The sequence below is a fragment of the Dipodomys merriami genome, unplaced genomic scaffold (assembly GCF_024711535.1).
Source record: "Dipodomys merriami isolate MVZ:Mamm:240054 unplaced genomic scaffold, mDipMer1.0.p SCAF_400, whole genome shotgun sequence".
Lineage (NCBI taxonomy): Eukaryota > Metazoa > Chordata > Mammalia > Rodentia > Heteromyidae > Dipodomys > Dipodomys merriami.
Window position 1 is genome coordinate 924,149 of NW_027205605.1, and position 17,024 is coordinate 941,172.

Below are 17,024 nucleotides of genomic sequence, written 5' to 3' on the forward strand. Positions count from 1 at the left end.
GCCTCTCTTTTTAATGTTAGCTTTGCTTAAAGCATCCAGTTGTTTAGCAGGTGTTGACCATCTTGGTCAGCTGGTTCTACAGAACTGAATGATGTTCCTAGCTTGCCACTCAATGCAGTCCAGCTCTAGTTGGGGAAAGGATACTTTGTGATTCTCATGACTACACAATTCGGTAGGTTCTTGAGGACAGTGTTCACTTGTAAGGCCTTTGTTTTAGCAGCCACTGAGAAAGCAGACATGTTTTGGGCAAGAAAACTGTATCAGCATCTTCTCTTTTCTACTGAAGGGAAAGGCTCATCAGGTACTGGAGAGCATAGATTCAGTCACACCTGCAAAAGGATTGTAGACTTCAGCAGTTATTGTCTAGGCCAAGAGCAACCTCTGTGATGTCTGTGTGCTTGAGTAGCAAAGAGAAGTTTCCTTGGGAAACTGAGAGGTTTCCTTTGGTTTGGTCTGATGTGTTTTGATTTGGTTTGGAGGTGGTGCTGGGAAGCACTCAGGTTTCATGTAAGCACTCTACCACTGAGCTACATGAGATTGAAATGAAGACAACCTGAGTTTTCAGTGAAGACAATGAAAGTCAAATGCTTATTGACACCTGTTCCTGGCACAGAATGAGCAGTATGAATAATACGTTTGCTCTGTGCCCTCCCCCCAGAGAAGTAGCTCCCGCCTCCAGAGCTCTGTAGCCTGCACTGGAGAGGGGCCACCTGACGGTCTCTCACAGGATATGAATGCAAATAGACACTTTCTAAAACAGAAAATAAGAAACATTTTAATTCCATGCATTTTCTCAGCCCTGTTAAGTATGATAACTTAGTTATAATAAGTATTATAAAATTGGTTTAAAATAGTTACCTAACGCTAGGTGATGTTCATTGGCTATGAGATACTTAGGGGTGTGCAATTCATCACTAGCCAGTAAAAGTGAAAGGAGACAGAGGCTGTCTTGTAAGAACATGTTTTGAATAAAAAGAGAACATGACTGTAGGGAGCACCTGGAAATATACATCTGTCACATAACACATACCACATACCTCCAGTGTTGGCTTATTTTTCTTTTTGTTGTTTTGAGATAGATTATCACTTATGTATGTTGACCATAGCCCCCTGAGTGCTGGTGTTAGGTACATGCACTACAGTCCCCGGCTTAATGCTGACATGTCTTTGTTTATTTATTTTTTTGTTTTGAGTACTATGGTGAATCCAGGGCTTTGACCACCTAAACTACATCCTTTAAGAGGGTCTGGCTAATTTTGCCTGGCTGACCTCAAACTCCTGGTCCTCCTGTCTTCACTGCCTAAGTAGCTGGGATTACAGTTGTGTGCACACACATCTGGCTCAGAGCTAGCTTCTTCTTCTTCTTCTTTTTTTTTTTTTTTGGCAGTCGTGGGGCTTGAACTCTGGGCCTGAATTCTGTCCCTCAGCTCTTCAGCTCACAATGAGTGCTCTACCACTTGAGATACAGCGCCACTTCTAGTGCTAGCGTGTTAACCTAGATAACAGTTAGGGTCTTCTTCCTTATCAGCCATAACCCCTCCAACAGCGCTGCAAAACTCAATGGCCTCAAAAAAGTCTACATGGTCCCTGAATACATGTCTAGTAATCTAGTGTATTACATTTTATTTACTTTAGATTTAAAAACTTCTTGCTTCATGAATACAAAGTTAGAAGTTACATTAGAATAGTCAAATCACATGAAAATTGCCCTTATATGATGGGTAGTTGTTAACCTGAATAAAAGAATCTTCGTAGTAGTCATAAATTCAGAAATGTATATTACTATATGTCAAACAAGATACATGGACTTATAGCAGTAGTCCATAGTGACAAGGACATTGATATTTAAAATATATGTGATGAGTTCAAATGAAGTATGAAAAAGTAAATGTACTAAGGCATTTGATATGCTAATAAGCATGTCTTTACTAAATGAATAATTAAAATAGAGGAATCACTCCTGCCACATTAGTATACTTTTAGTCTGTAGAGCTTCCAGTCAGAAATACTAGGTTCATCTGTTTCCCCAGCCTTCTCAGTGTGGCATGGTGCCTGAGGAGCTGGATATGATGAGCTTCATATTTCGTCCTGTTCTAACTCTAATTCGTCCTGTTCTAACTCTAATTCACTTCTGGTGGCAGTTCTTTAAATGATTCTTCTGATGGCACCTCTTCTGGAGGAATCTCTTCAGGGATCTCTGTAGGGGCTTCTGGAACCTCTTTGGGGGTCTCTGGATAAGTTTCTTCCTCCTTTTCCTCTTCTGGTTCTACTACTTCTCTTTCCCCACCTTTAATAATGTAGACGAGGCCAACTGTTAGGCCTATTATAGCTAGTGTCATTACTGTAATTAGTACTACTAATTTAAGGTTTTGCACCACATTGGTTCTTTGCATGGCATTTTGTGCAAGTTCTAGGCTTTCTTTTGGATTTGCAGGTGGGCCACTGTCCACACTCCCACCATTTCCTCTATCTTTGCAGTCTGGAGGGGCACTGCCTACTAAACAATGGCAATGCTTCAAATCATTGCAAACTCCTTTTGAATTACACATTTTCTCTACATTGCACGTAGGCCTGATTATGTTGGTATGAATACAATTATAATTTTGACAAGTTTTCTTTCTACCACAAAGAGTACCTAGCCAGACATCTCCTTCATCGCGGACACCTGTATTTTGAAATCCATCCATGCTCCAATAGAATGCCTGCCCATAAGGAATCTGAATGAGTGTTTGACTGGCTGTGATTTTTGGCATTACAGTAATACCCACACATACAAGTTTTCCACATTGCACATTCTCTTCTGAACATTTTATATAGCTTTCTGGAGGCCCAGGGACACGGCCACAGTGCCCAAATCGATCACCTCTCCTGTTCATTTTAATGTATAATTCCTTTGAGGCAGATCTTGATGTGTTCCCAAAAACAAAGGTACACTGACCGTTATAGTCCATGCAACGACCACCACGACAATAGAAATTCTTATTACACACGGATCCGTCTTCCATATACCTGTCTGCAGGACACGTTGCTGAAGCACCATCACAGTATTCTGGGAGGTCACACAACCCCATAAGAGCACGACACAGAAATCCCTTTTTTCGAAATTGACAGCTAGAACAGCATGGTTCATTACTACACTTTGCATTTTTCTTCAGGTGACAGTTTGTGTCACAGCACTGATTCTGTTCACATGAATCCCCACAGTCACACTCCTCCAACTCCTCTATCACACCGTTTCCACACCTAGCACTCCTGTGCCTGCGGCTTCTGCGCTGTGGCTTGTTAAACAGACAAGCCCCTTTGTGTCTGAGAAGGAAACGGTAGAAGGAGTCAGAGCTGCAGTTGCTGAAGACACTTCCTTGGGTGATGTTTTCATGCATGAGGCAAAAGTGCTTGCCTTTACAAGAGCAGGCTGAGTGGTCATGCTGAATGCCCAGGTTGTGCCCGAGCTCATGGACCATGAGTGCTGCAAAGAGGAGGACATCTTTGTGATGGAAGGATTCCACAGCCGCCGCAAAACCACTCGAACAGGCACCATCGAGAAATGCCTGGCCCATGCTCTGTCCGGGATGATGCCCAACGATCATGTGGGCAACATCGTGCCTCACACGGTGGAGGAGCTTGTCTCGCCGCCAGCTGTTGAAATTCCTGAGTGCCACCTGCAGGTCCACCGGGACCTCTACCAGGTCCCCCTCGGTCCAGATCTCCACCCCAGCCAGCACCACCTTTGTATTGAGTCCCCCGGTGAAGCTGTTGGCCAGAGCAATGATGTCCAGTACTCCCTGGACCGTGTCATTGATGTTACTGCCCCACATCTGGAACCTCTGGTAGTTGACCACCACAAACATCTCCACATACTTGGTGTGTGACCACAAGTAGGACAGCCCCTGGAGGTGATGAGGCTCCCTGCTCTCTTGCTGCCGGCCAGTGGGCAGCACTTGGCTGTGTGTGGAAGCCACACGACAGGAGGCTGGGGCTTGATGTGCCGTGGCGTACAAGACATGTTCGAACCTTTGGGAAGAGGGCATGGGCTCAATGCGGTAGGACGCCTCCTCCTTAATCAGGATGCCCCTGAGGCCTGAACAGGTGTTGACAGAAACAAAAGAATGTGGCACTCCTTCTATGTAGCCTTCATAGTGGCAGTCCTGTGAGATCCAAGGCACTGCTTGCTCCAGGACACCACGTTGGTAACTGTAGACGGGAAAGCCGCTCACAAAGTAGTCTGTCTTCACCTTCAGGTGAACCAGCTGCTTCTGGCCTTGTATGAACAGCATGTACGATGCGGTTTGGACCAGACCTTCACCTCTCTTGACTGTCAGCTGCTCTGGGATGACTATTTCATGGGAAGAGCCGTGTACCGATTCCAGGTCACAGTGCATGCTTGGGAGAAGAATTACCCCCAGGAGCAACATGGCTGCCAGCCTGGCACACCGATGTCCTGGCGCAAGTTCCGGCCTCAGTCCCTTTGTCTGGGGAGCCCAAGTCTGAAACATTACCTCCACTGCTTCTAGGGTCACTTGCCTTTTGCACAGAGAAGGCAAGATGGAGGCTGAGACTCTCGGTGATGTCACCACTGACATGGCCCAAAGGAATCAGTTGATCAGGCAAACGCCAGGCCTGTGTCCATCAGCAGCACGTTGCCTGACAAGCTCTTCTGAGACGCGGGTACTATCCCCGGAGGTGTGCTGGCTCCTTGTGGGCAGTTGCTGACCAACACTTAAGCATGGCCTTCAGGCTGTGTCTTTTCCTATTCTTGTTTCTTACCTGGCCTTCAGTAGTAGTCAGCAGACAGGAGTTCCTTTCAACAGCCACAGTTTGACGTTCCCTGGCTAAGTTTCTTTTTATGTTCATGGAGAGATGAACCAGGTAGAAAGCTTGGTGTGGTTCAGCAGTACAGTATCTCTGATTTCACTTTGTTTTGTCCAGGCCACACTGCTCCTGATAGCCGTTAATCTGCTCATTCTTTCAAATCCAACATTCTGGCAAGTGGCCCTGGGGGAGGGGATACAGATTCTCTGGGGATCTCTGAGCAGGACAGTGTTCTCTGTTGCCCACTGCCTCTTCCTCTTGTCTACAGGTTTCTGGATGATGTTTCTCTGTTCAGTCCTCCTTAGTCAGTGATTTGGTATTTTTCTCTCCCTGAAAATCATGATAGTCCAAGTTTTTATCACTATTCTTTGTTTTTAGTAAATGGATTTAGGACTTTCTATCTTGTGAAAAGTAATTCCTCTCTGCCAAGACATTTTCCTAAAGCAGACATAGTGTTGTGTGATCTTATTTTCAGCAGGTAAGGATATGAGACCTGGTCAAAGTTAAGTTCCTCTCAACTGCCTCAACATTAAAACAGAGATTAGAGTAAAAGTGAACTCTAGTTAATCAGGTCTTCTTAATTAAGATAATCAGCATAGGGTTTGTAAAAAAAACCATAACAATACTCCTGTTTCAGTTTCAATAGTGGGCTGTAATTTTTGTGGCTCAGACGTTGTTTTTCTGTGTACTTGTTTGTTGTTTATAGTTGTGAGGATCAACCTATGGGTGTTTTCCCTAGAGGCAGGCCCTCTACCAGTAATCTACAACTTCAGCCCTGGGTGGGGTTTTTTTTGTTTGTTTTTTTGTTTTTTGTTTGTGTTTTGTCAGTCCTGTAGCTTGAACTCAGGGCCTGGGTACTGTCCCTTAGCCTCTCTGTGCTCAAGTCTAGCACTCTACCAATTGAGCCACAATGCTACTTCCAGCTTTTTCTGTTTATGTAATACTGAGGAATGGAAACCAGGGCTTCATGTATGATAGACAAGCACTCTACCACTAAGCCATATTCCCAGGCTCACACTTAGTCTTTTGAGACAGGGTCTCAAAATGTCATCAAGTTTAGCCAACTCAAACGTTATATAATATAGCCCAGGCTATCCTTCAAATGGTAATTATCCTGCCTCAGCCTCCTGAATACTAGGATTGGATTTGATGTTGATAATAATAATAATTCCTCACTGTATCTAGCACTAAATTTACAAAGCAAAAGAAACCTTGTCTACCGATAACTTCTGTGTATTTAAGGATACCTAAAATGAGACTGTACTTCATTTTACCTTACATGTATATAACTTTATATGAAGTCAAATATTTCCAGTCTACAACCTTTAAATTCAAGATATGGGTGGGGTAAAGTGGAAGGTACCATGTTTGAGTCCCAATCTCAGACCTAAAAAAATCAAGGCATGATTACAAGGGAGTGTTTGAATAATAGAGAAATGCCCTGTCTACTTCACTATAGAATGGGATGCTTCTATAAGATCTGATATTTCTTCTCAATACTTCATTTTTGTATAGCTATTATTTGCTTCTAGTAAGAATATTTATTCATATTGGTATGTCAGAAACCCATTTAAAAATTATACCATTGGGCTGGGAAGGTGGCTCAGTGGTAGAGTGCTTGCCTTGCATGCCTGAGGCCCTGGGTTCGATTCCCCAGCACCACATAAGCAAAAAGTAAAAAGCTGGAAGTGGTGCTATGGCTCAAGTGGTAGAGCGCTAGCCTTGAGCTGAAGAGCTGAGGGACAGCGCCCAGGCCCAGAGTTCAGACCCCATGATCGTACCAAAAAAAAAAAAAAAAAAATTATACCATTGCTGGCACTGGTGGCTCACAGCTGTAATTCTAGCTATTCAGGAGGCTGAGATCTGAGGAACATGGTTCAAAGCCAGCCTGGGGTGGAAAGTGAAACTTCTCTCCATTTAAAAACTGGAAATGATGCTGTGGCTTCACTAGAGCTCAACCTTTTATAAAACCTCAGAGGCACCACCCAGCCCCTGAGTTCCAGCCCTAGTACTGGCACACACAGAAACATTTTTAAAGGTTAAATGATTTTCCACTGGATATCTTTTCCTCTTGTTTCTGTAAGAGCAAAGCCTCTTCAACTTGAAGTTTGGCAATTGTCAAATATTGATGGGTGTTTCCCTGTATCATATCAAAATAATCAGGACCAATTATGTTAATTCTTTTGTTGGGGTAAAAAGATCAAGTTCAATAATTGAAGAACATTCTCCTTTATAACTTAAAAATATAATTATAATAAAATTTCCTCTTCTATCATAACCACACCCAGAAGCAGATAATAATCACCTCTTTTATAGCAAAAATACCAGGCTGAAAACTGATCTTAAAATCGGATGGCCCAAAATTCTTTGCTACTGGCCCATGTGACATTGTTCAACAGTTCCTTGAGTCTCATCTATTAAATACTAGAATTCTATAGGCTGGGTGCCAGTGGCTCATTCTTATAATCCTATCTACTCAAGAGGCTGAGATCTGAAGATCACAGTTTAAAGCCAGCCTGGACAGGAAAAGTCTGTGAGACCCTTTATTTCCAACTAAATACCAAAAAAGCCAGGAGTGGAACAGTGGGTCAAGTGGGAGAGTGCTAGCCTTGAGCAAAATGAAACTCAGGGACAATGGCCAATCCCTGAGTTTCAAGCCCCAGGATCAGCAACCCCCCCCCCCAAAAAAAAAGGTATTCTTTGAACTTCTACTATAGTTCTATTATTATGAAGAAAGGGCCTGTGAAAATCATAATCTGTGTCATCTAATGGATGGTTAGAAACACTGAGCTTCAGTTAGAAGTTCAGTTTGCTGTATTCCCTGAGAGTAATTCAACACATCACTTTACTTCTCTGAAGTTATTCTTCCATCTGCTTTACTAGTTTCCCCCCCTCCTTTTTTTTTTTTGGATTGTTTAACATGATGTGTAACGGACATGAAAACTAGGAAACTCTTTGAATATTTTATTCTGAGAGGTAGTATACAATTTTTATATATTAGTAATCTAATCCTGCAAAGTGATCTGTGATTTATCTAACATGTACCTGCCATGGCCAGCCAGTCTTCAGGTACCTGGCATTTGTTGAGAAGCACTTAGCCCCTATGGAGTGAACATGGTCCAGTGTGAAAGCAGCCATGCTGGGGCAGCACTGTTGCTTTTGACACTTTTTTTTTGGGTCCGGTCGTGGGGCCTGAACTCTGGGCCTGGGTGCTGTTCCTCAGCAATTCAGCTCAAGGCTATCGCTCTACCACTTGAGCCACAGCGCCACTTCCGGCTTTTTTCTTTTTGCTTATGTGGTGCTGAGGAATGGAACCCAGGGCTTCAGGCATGCAAGACAAGCACTCTACCACTGAGCCAACTTCCCAGCCCTGCTTTTGACACTTTTATCAATGTAGATTTATTCAAACTAGACAGCTATTTTAATTTCAAGTAACTCTTTCTCAAGTAACTATGTCTCAAATTTAAGCTATGATAATTTCAAGTAACTCTTCCTCAAGTAACTATTGTCTCAAATTTAACTAATGCCACTATCAGGGCAGGCAGCAATATTCTCCGTCAACCACCAGTTTCTTCTTTCTTTTGTTCTCTCTCTATACCTTCACTGTTATGCGTCAGGCCAATAATGTCTCTATATTCTCATTTTCCATGTCCAGCCCAAATGGCAAAACAAGCAGTCCAATCTGATGAGAAGGAAGCAGGCCCAACTCCAAAGCTTATTTCATTAACATAATCTGGGTAAGTCCAAATTTGATTACTTTCTAAGGGTATGTGAAAGGGTTGACAGACGATGAATGCCAGTATTGAGTCTTCTGGAATTTTATGTACCAGTTGGTGAGAGATCACATCTGAAATTGAGATGAGTTCTCAAATGTGACTTAAGAAACATGGACACTAAAACTCTACTTGACAATAAGAATAGGTTTTATTTAGAGATAAGTACAAGATGTGGGCTGGAGGTTCCATGAACACATTTGTCTTATTAAATGTATAAGGCTGCCAAGCACCAGTGGCTCACACCTGTAATCCTAGTTACTCAAGAGGCTGAGATCTGATGAACGTGGTTCAAACCAGCCCAGGCAAGAAAGTACGTGAGAGTTTTATCTCCAATAAACTACTCAGAAATAGCCAGAGGTGGCACTGTGGGCCAAGTGGTAGAGTGCTACACATGAGCACAAAGAGGCTCAGGAACAGCATCCAGGCCCTGTGTTCAAATCCCAAGACCAGCAAAAAAGAAAAAGAAAAAAAAAGTATGGCCATAAAATGGGAGATATAAAAACTGTTCCATGATGCTATTTATAGATACATTAAAAGAAATCACAAGATAGTCTATACATCCTCAACATATTGTTTCAACAACACTAATTTAATACTCATAAACTCAAGGGAAAGTGTCATAGTTAAGCTGTGAATGTTCCTTTGGGAACTGAATGATTGTTCTCCTTTCTGGCTTTAGATTTGACATTACATTTGATCTTGCATGCAGTGATGTGCCAGGGCACATCCCAAGAATCCCATGAATCATAAATAAATCTTATCTTTGCGTAAAGAGAAGGAGATAGAGAAAGAAGAGGAGGAAGAGAAGCAGAGTGAGAGCAGGAGTAAGAGGGAGGAAGAGAAAAAGAGAGGCAGATACTCAGAATATAAGTGAATTATCCAAAGGCACAGACTACATACCTGTAGTTCTTGCACTCAGGAGGGTAATGCAGGATGATCATGAAATTCAGTGGGCACCCTAGGCTCCATAGCACGATCTAGTTTTATTTGTTTGTTTGTTTGTTAAATCCAGCCAGATTATTATTTCAGGCCAGCCCAGGGGGAAAGTTTTTAAGAATCTTTGCATCTGGTAGCTATGCTTTTTTTAGGCAAGGTGATCAGCAGCTTCCATTCCAGCTATGGTAGGAAACAATAGCACCACCGTGCAGGTTGCCCTGGGAAAACGAGCAAGACCCCATCTAAAAAATGATCAGAGCAACAGGGCATCGGTGGCTCACGCTTATGATCCTAGTTACTAAGGAGGCTGAGATCTGAGGATCATGGATCAAAGCCATCCAGGACAGGAAAGACCATGAGACTTATCACCAATAAGCCACCAGAAAACCGGAAGTGGTGCTGTGGCTCAAGTGGTAGAGCGCTCTCCTTGAGCTGAAGAGCTGAGGGACAGCGCCCAGGCCCAGAGTTTAGTCCCCACACAGTTTCTTGACTGAGATGCCCTCCAACCATGATCTTCAAATCTCAGCCTCCTGAGGAGCTAAGATTATAGGCATGAGCCACTGGTGCTTGGCTTGCCTCTCTTTTTAATGTTAGCTTTGCTTAAAGCATCCAGTTGTTTAGCAGGTGTTGACCATCTTGGTCAGCTGGTTCTACAGAACTGAATGATGTTCCTAGCTTGCCACTCAATGCAGTCCAGCTCTAGTTGGGGAAAGGATACTTTGTGATTCTCATGACTACACAATTCGGTAGGTTCTTGAGGACAGTGTTCACTTGTAAGGCCTTTGTTTTAGCAGCCACTGAGAAAGCAGACATGTTTTGGGCAAGAAAACTGTATCAGCATCTTCTCTTTTCTACTGAAGGGAAAGGCTCATCAGGTACTGGAGAGCATAGATTCAGTCACACCTGCAAAAGGATTGTAGACTTCAGCAGTTATTGTCTAGGCCAAGAGCAACCTCTGTGATGTCTGTGTGCTTGAGTAGCAAAGAGAAGTTTCCTTGGGAAACTGAGAGGTTTCCTTTGATTTGGTCTGATGTGTTTTGATTTGGTTTGGAGGTGGTGCTGGGAAGCACTCAGGTTTCATGTAAGCACTCTACCACTGAGCTACATGAGATTGAAATGAAGACAACCTGAGTTTTCAGTGAAGACAATGAAAGTCAAATGCTTATTGACACCTGTTCCTGGCACAGAATGAGCAGTATGAATAATACGTTTGCTCTGTGCCCTCCCCCCAGAGAAGTAGCTCCCGCCTCCAGAGCTCTGTAGCCTGCACTGGAGAGGGGCCACCTGACGGTCTCTCACAGGATATGAATGCAAATAGACACTTTCTAAAACAGAAAATAAGAAACATTTTAATTCCATGCATTTTCTCAGCCCTGTTAAGTATGATAACTTAGTTATAATAAGTATTATAAAATTGGTTTAAAATAGTTACCTAACGCTAGGTGATGTTCATTGGCTATGAGATACTTAGGGGTGTGCAATTCATCACTAGCCAGTAAAAGTGAAAGGAGACAGAGGCTGTCTTGTAAGAACATGTTTTGAATAAAAAGAGAACATGACTGTAGGGAGCACCTGGAAATATACATCTGTCACATAACACATACCACATACCTCCAGTGTTGGCTTATTTTTCTTTTTGTTGTTTTGAGATAGATTATCACTTATGTATGTTGACCATAGCCCCCTGAGTGCTGGTGTTAGGTACATGCACTACAGTCCCCGGCTTAATGCTGACATGTCTTTGTTTATTTATTTTTTTGTTTTGAGTACTATGGTGAATCCAGGGCTTTGACCACCTAAACTACATCCTTTAAGAGGGTCTGGCTAATTTTGCCTGGCTGACCTCAAACTCCTGGTCCTCCTGTCTTCACTGCCTAAGTAGCTGGGATTACAGTTGTGTGCACACACATCTGGCTCAGAGCTAGCTTCTTCTTCTTCTTCTTTTTTTTTTTTTTGGCAGTCGTGGGGCTTGAACTCTGGGCCTGAATTCTGTCCCTCAGCTCTTCAGCTCACAATGAGTGCTCTACCACTTGAGATACAGCGCCACTTCTAGTGCTAGCGTGTTAACCTAGATAACAGTTAGGGTCTTCTTCCTTATCAGCCATAACCCCTCCAACAGCGCTGCAAAACTCAATGGCCTCAAAAAAGTCTACATGGTCCCTGAATACATGTCTAGTAATCTAGTGTATTACATTTTATTTACTTTAGATTTAAAAACTTCTTGCTTCATGAATACAAAGTTAGAAGTTACATTAGAATAGTCAAATCACATGAAAATTGCCCTTATATGATGGGTAGTTGTTAACCTGAATAAAAGAATCTTCGTAGTAGTCATAAATTCAGAAATGTATATTACTATATGTCAAACAAGATACATGGACTTATAGCAGTAGTCCATAGTGACAAGGACATTGATATTTAAAATATATGTGATGAGTTCAAATGAAGTATGAAAAAGTAAATGTACTAAGGCATTTGATATGCTAATAAGCATGTCTTTACTAAATGAATAATTAAAATAGAGGAATCACTCCTGCCACATTAGTATACTTTTAGTCTGTAGAGCTTCCAGTCAGAAATACTAGGTTCATCTGTTTCCCCAGCCTTCTCAGTGTGGCATGGTGCCTGAGGAGCTGGATATGATGAGCTTCATATTTCGTCCTGTTCTAACTCTAATTCACTTCTGGTGGCAGTTCTTTAAATGATTCTTCTGATGGCACCTCTTCTGGAGGAATCTCTTCAGGGATCTCTGTAGGGGCTTCTGGAACCTCTTTGGGGGTCTCTGGATAAGTTTCTTCCTCCTTTTCCTCTTCTGGTTCTACTACTTCTCTTTCCCCACCTTTAATAATGTAGACGAGGCCAACTGTTAGGCCTATTATAGCTAGTGTCATTACTGTAATTAGTACTACTAATTTAAGGTTTTGCACCACATTGGTTCTTTGCATGGCATTTTGTGCAAGTTCTAGGCTTTCTTTTGGATTTGCAGGTGGGCCACTGTCCACACTCCCACCATTTCCTCTATCTTTGCAGTCTGGAGGGGCACTGCCTACTAAACAATGGCAATGCTTCAAATCATTGCAAACTCCTTTTGAATTACACATTTTCTCTACATTGCACGTAGGCCTGATTATGTTGGTATGAATACAATTATAATTTTGACAAGTTTTCTTTCTACCACAAAGAGTACCTAGCCAGACATCTCCTTCATCGCGGACACCTGTATTTTGAAATCCATCCATGCTCCAATAGAATGCCTGCCCATAAGGAATCTGAATGAGTGTTTGACTGGCTGTGATTTTTGGCATTACAGTAATACCCACACATACAAGTTTTCCACATTGCACATTCTCTTCTGAACATTTTATATAGCTTTCTGGAGGCCCAGGGACACGGCCACAGTGCCCAAATCGATCACCTCTCCTGTTCATTTTAATGTATAATTCCTTTGAGGCAGATCTTGATGTGTTCCCAAAAACAAAGGTACACTGACCGTTATAGTCCATGCAACGACCACCACGACAATAGAAATTCTTATTACACACGGATCCGTCTTCCATATACCTGTCTGCAGGACACGTTGCTGAAGCACCATCACAGTATTCTGGGAGGTCACACAACCCCATAAGAGCACGACACAGAAATCCCTTTTTTCGAAATTGACAGCTAGAACAGCATGGTTCATTACTACACTTTGCATTTTTCTTCAGGTGACAGTTTGTGTCACAGCACTGATTCTGTTCACATGAATCCCCACAGTCACACTCCTCCAACTCCTCTATCACACCGTTTCCACACCTAGCACTCCTGTGCCTGCGGCTTCTGCGCTGTGGCTTGTTAAACAGACAAGCCCCTTTGTGTCTGAGAAGGAAACGGTAGAAGGAGTCAGAGCTGCAGTTGCTGAAGACACTTCCTTGGGTGATGTTTTCATGCATGAGGCAAAAGTGCTTGCCTTTACAAGAGCAGGCTGAGTGGTCATGCTGAATGCCCAGGTTGTGCCCGAGCTCATGGACCATGAGTGCTGCAAAGAGGAGGACATCTTTGTGATGGAAGGATTCCACAGCCGCCGCAAAACCACTCGAACAGGCACCATCGAGAAATGCCTGGCCCATGCTCTGTCCGGGATGATGCCCAACGATCATGTGGGCAACATCGTGCCTCACACGGTGGAGGAGCTTGTCTCGCCGCCAGCTGTTGAAATTCCTGAGTGCCACCTGCAGGTCCACCGGGACCTCTACCAGGTCCCCCTCGGTCCAGATCTCCACCCCAGCCAGCACCACCTTTGTATTGAGTCCCCCGGTGAAGCTGTTGGCCAGAGCAATGATGTCCAGTACTCCCTGGACCGTGTCATTGATGTTACTGCCCCACATCTGGAACCTCTGGTAGTTGACCACCACAAACATCTCCACATACTTGGTGTGTGACCACAAGTAGGACAGCCCCTGGAGGTGATGAGGCTCCCTGCTCTCTTGCTGCCGGCCAGTGGGCAGCACTTGGCTGTGTGTGGAAGCCACACGACAGGAGGCTGGGGCTTGATGTGCCGTGGCGTACAAGACATGTTCGAACCTTTGGGAAGAGGGCATGGGCTCAATGCGGTAGGACGCCTCCTCCTTAATCAGGATGCCCCTGAGGCCTGAACAGGTGTTGACAGAAACAAAAGAATGTGGCACTCCTTCTATGTAGCCTTCATAGTGGCAGTCCTGTGAGATCCAAGGCACTGCTTGCTCCAGGACACCACGTTGGTAACTGTAGACGGGAAAGCCGCTCACAAAGTAGTCTGTCTTCACCTTCAGGTGAACCAGCTGCTTCTGGCCTTGTATGAACAGCATGTACGATGCGGTTTGGACCAGACCTTCACCTCTCTTGACTGTCAGCTGCTCTGGGATGACTATTTCATGGGAAGAGCCGTGTACCGATTCCAGGTCACAGTGCATGCTTGGGAGAAGAATTACCCCCAGGAGTAACATGGCTGCCAGCCTGGCACACCGATGTCCTGGCGCAAGTTCCGGCCTCAGTCCCTTTGTCTGGGGAGCCCAAGTCTGAAACATTACCTCCACTGCTTCTAGGGTCACTTGCCTTTTGCACAGAGAAGGCAAGATGGAGGCTGAGACTCTCGGTGATGTCACCACTGACATGGCCCAAAGGAATCAGTTGATCAGGCAAACGCCAGGCCTGTGTCCATCAGCAGCACGTTGCCTGACAAGCTCTTCTGAGACGCGGGTACTATCCCCGGAGGTGTGCTGGCTCCTTGTGGGCAGTTGCTGACCAACACTTAAGCACGGCCTTCAGGCTGTGTCTTTTCCTATTCTTGTTTCTTACCTGGCCTTCAGTAGTAGTCAGCAGACAGGAGTTCCTTTCAACAGCCACAGTTTGACGTTCCCTGGCTAAGTTTCTTTTTATGTTCATGGAGAGATGAACCAGGTAGAAAGCTTGGTGTGGTTCAGCAGTACAGTATCTCTGATTTCACTTTGTTTTGTCCAGGCCACACTGCTCCTGATAGCCGTTAATCTGCTCATTCTTTCAAATCCAACATTCTGGCAAGTGGCCCTGGGGGAGGGGATACAGATTCTCTGGGGATCTCTGAGCAGGACAGTGTTCTCTGTTGCCCACTGCCTCTTCCTCTTGTCTACAGGTTTCTGGATGATGTTTCTCTGTTCAGTCCTCCTTAGTCAGTGATTTGGTATTTTTCTCTCCCTGAAAATCATGATAGTCCAAGTTTTTATCACTATTCTTTGTTTTTAGTAAATGGATTTAGGACTTTCTATCTTGTGAAAAGTAATTCCTCTCTGCCAAGACATTTTCCTAAAGCAGACATAGTGTTGTGTGATCTTATTTTCAGCAGGTAAGGATATGAGACCTGGTCAAAGTTAAGTTCCTCTCAACTGCCTCAACATTAAAACTGAGTTCAGAGTAAAAGTGAACTCTAGTTAATCAGGTCTTCTTAATCAAGATAATCAGCATAGGGTTTGTAAAAAAAACATAACAATACTCCTGTTTCAGTTTCAATAGTGGGCTGTAATTTTTGTGGCTCAGACGTTTAGTTTTTCTGTGTACTTGTTTGTTGTTTATAGTTGTGAGGATCAACCTATGGGTGTTTTCCCTAGAGGCAGGCCCTCTACCAGTAATCTACAACTTCAGCCCTGGGTGGGGTTTTTTTTGTTTGTTTTTTTGTTTTTTGTTTGTGTTTTGTCAGTCCTCAAGGTGAGCACTCTACCACTTGAACTACAGCACCATTTCCAGTTTTTGGTGGTTAAGAGTCTCACTGACGTTCCTGCTTGGGCTGGCTTTGAACTGTGATCCTTTAATCTCAGCCTCCTGAGAGCTAGGATTACAGGCATGAGCCACTGGTACCTGGCTATGTTATGTTTTTATCATTTATATTCCTATAGTGAGTTCCACACATACAGGGCATACTAACCAAATGTCATTGTGAAAGCATATTCTCAGAAAAAAAAATAGGAGCATTAGAAACTAAGTGAATTCTCTGGATGGGATGGGAGTTTGTCTGTGAGCTCTTCTATTACTAACACATCTACCCAATAAAAAAGTTTCAACAAGCAACAAAATTGTGCCCATATTAGAAAAGCATCTGGACTTACTTTCACTCAAACAGCTGCTCTGAAGATGGAGGGTACTAAAGAAAACAAATACAGCTCAGAGGATGCCAATGAGAAATCCAGGCAGAAACATTGCAGAGGTTGGGGGGAACAAAAACAAAAGTGGATCATCTTAGACACTAGTCAAGTTTCTGTTATATATAAGTAGCACAGGGAAATCATCCCAGAAGAAACAAGAAAAACAAGGAAAGCAAAGTAGTAGAGGAGGCGAGGGCTCTCTCAACACAATGGGACTTCGGGAAAGGGAAGCTGTGCGTAAACATGTCAACAATAAAACTAAAGTGGGGTGCCGAGGGCTCATGCCTGGAATCCTAGCTACTCAGGAGGCTGAGATGTGAGGATCATGGTTTGCATCCAGCCTAGGTGGGAAAGTCTGTAAAACTTTTTTATCTCCAAGTAACCACCAAAAAGCTGAAAGTGGAGTTGTGGCTCAGGTGGTAGAACATGAACCTTGAGCATAAAAACTCAGGGACAGTGTTGAGGCCCTGAGTTCAAGCCCCAGAAGTAGCGCATGCACACACACACACACCACAAAAATTCTACTAGATTTAAGCAACACACTTATAACGACAAAAAGGAAATACTGCCTCTTTTTTTCTGGGAATTAAGAGGCAAGAAAAGGAAGGACACGGCTCCCGCCTCTTCCATCACAGGAAGCAGCTCGCAGGCCCCTCTGTGCATCTGCAACGACAGATCTACAGCAGTTTCTTGGCACTTGAGTGAATCTATCACTGGTGTAGAAGGTAAACGCACAGGGCAACTGAGCGAGATTCCACAGTATTAGACTCAACTGTTTGTTCACTAAGCAGTAGGTCACTTAGTTGGTCCTTTATCTACCTCTACCAAGTGGTTTATGAATACTTCATTATAAGTAAAATAGTCTTTTCCT

At 43.6% G+C, this 17,024-nt stretch overlaps 2 protein-coding genes and 1 long non-coding RNA gene across 3 annotated transcripts in view; 1 reads left to right on the forward strand and 2 right to left on the reverse strand.

The window, feature by feature from the left end:
- Positions 1 to 8,580, forward strand: part of LOC138806583 (uncharacterized) — a 54,241-nt gene extending 45,661 nt beyond the window's left edge. Inside the window, exon 4 of the long non-coding RNA XR_011365930.1 lies at positions 8,465 to 8,580. This is a non-coding gene — a long non-coding RNA (uncharacterized lncRNA). The remainder of the gene's footprint in view (positions 1 to 8,464) is intronic.
- On the reverse strand, positions 749 to 9,746 carry LOC138806580 (disintegrin and metalloproteinase domain-containing protein 1b-like). Its single transcript, XM_069992006.1, has 2 exons — positions 9,486 to 9,746; positions 749 to 5,139 (listed from the first exon to the last, which is right to left on the reverse strand). The coding sequence occupies exon 2, from the start codon at positions 4,578 to 4,580 to the stop codon at positions 2,121 to 2,123; it is 2,460 nt and encodes an 819-aa protein (XP_069848107.1). The 5' UTR covers positions 4,581 to 5,139; positions 9,486 to 9,746; the 3' UTR covers positions 749 to 2,120.
- A 1,097-nt stretch (positions 9,747 to 10,843) lies between these two features.
- Positions 10,844 to 16,134, reverse strand: LOC138806584 (disintegrin and metalloproteinase domain-containing protein 1b-like). Its single transcript, XM_069992008.1, has 2 exons — positions 16,118 to 16,134; positions 10,844 to 15,212 (listed from the first exon to the last, which is right to left on the reverse strand). Exon 2 carries the CDS (start codon positions 14,651 to 14,653, stop codon positions 12,194 to 12,196), a length of 2,460 nt encoding a protein of 819 aa, XP_069848109.1. The 5' UTR covers positions 14,654 to 15,212; positions 16,118 to 16,134; the 3' UTR covers positions 10,844 to 12,193.
- Between the last annotated feature and the right edge of the window lie 890 nt (positions 16,135 to 17,024).

Coding starts and splice junctions, on each gene's coding strand:
- LOC138806584 (XM_069992008.1), bottom strand. CDS start 14,653: ATGTCAGTGGTGACATCACCGAGAGTCTCAGCCTCCATCTTGCCTTCT.
- LOC138806580 (XM_069992006.1), bottom strand. CDS start 4,580: ATGTCAGTGGTGACATCACCGAGAGTCTCAGCCTCCATCTTGCCTTCT.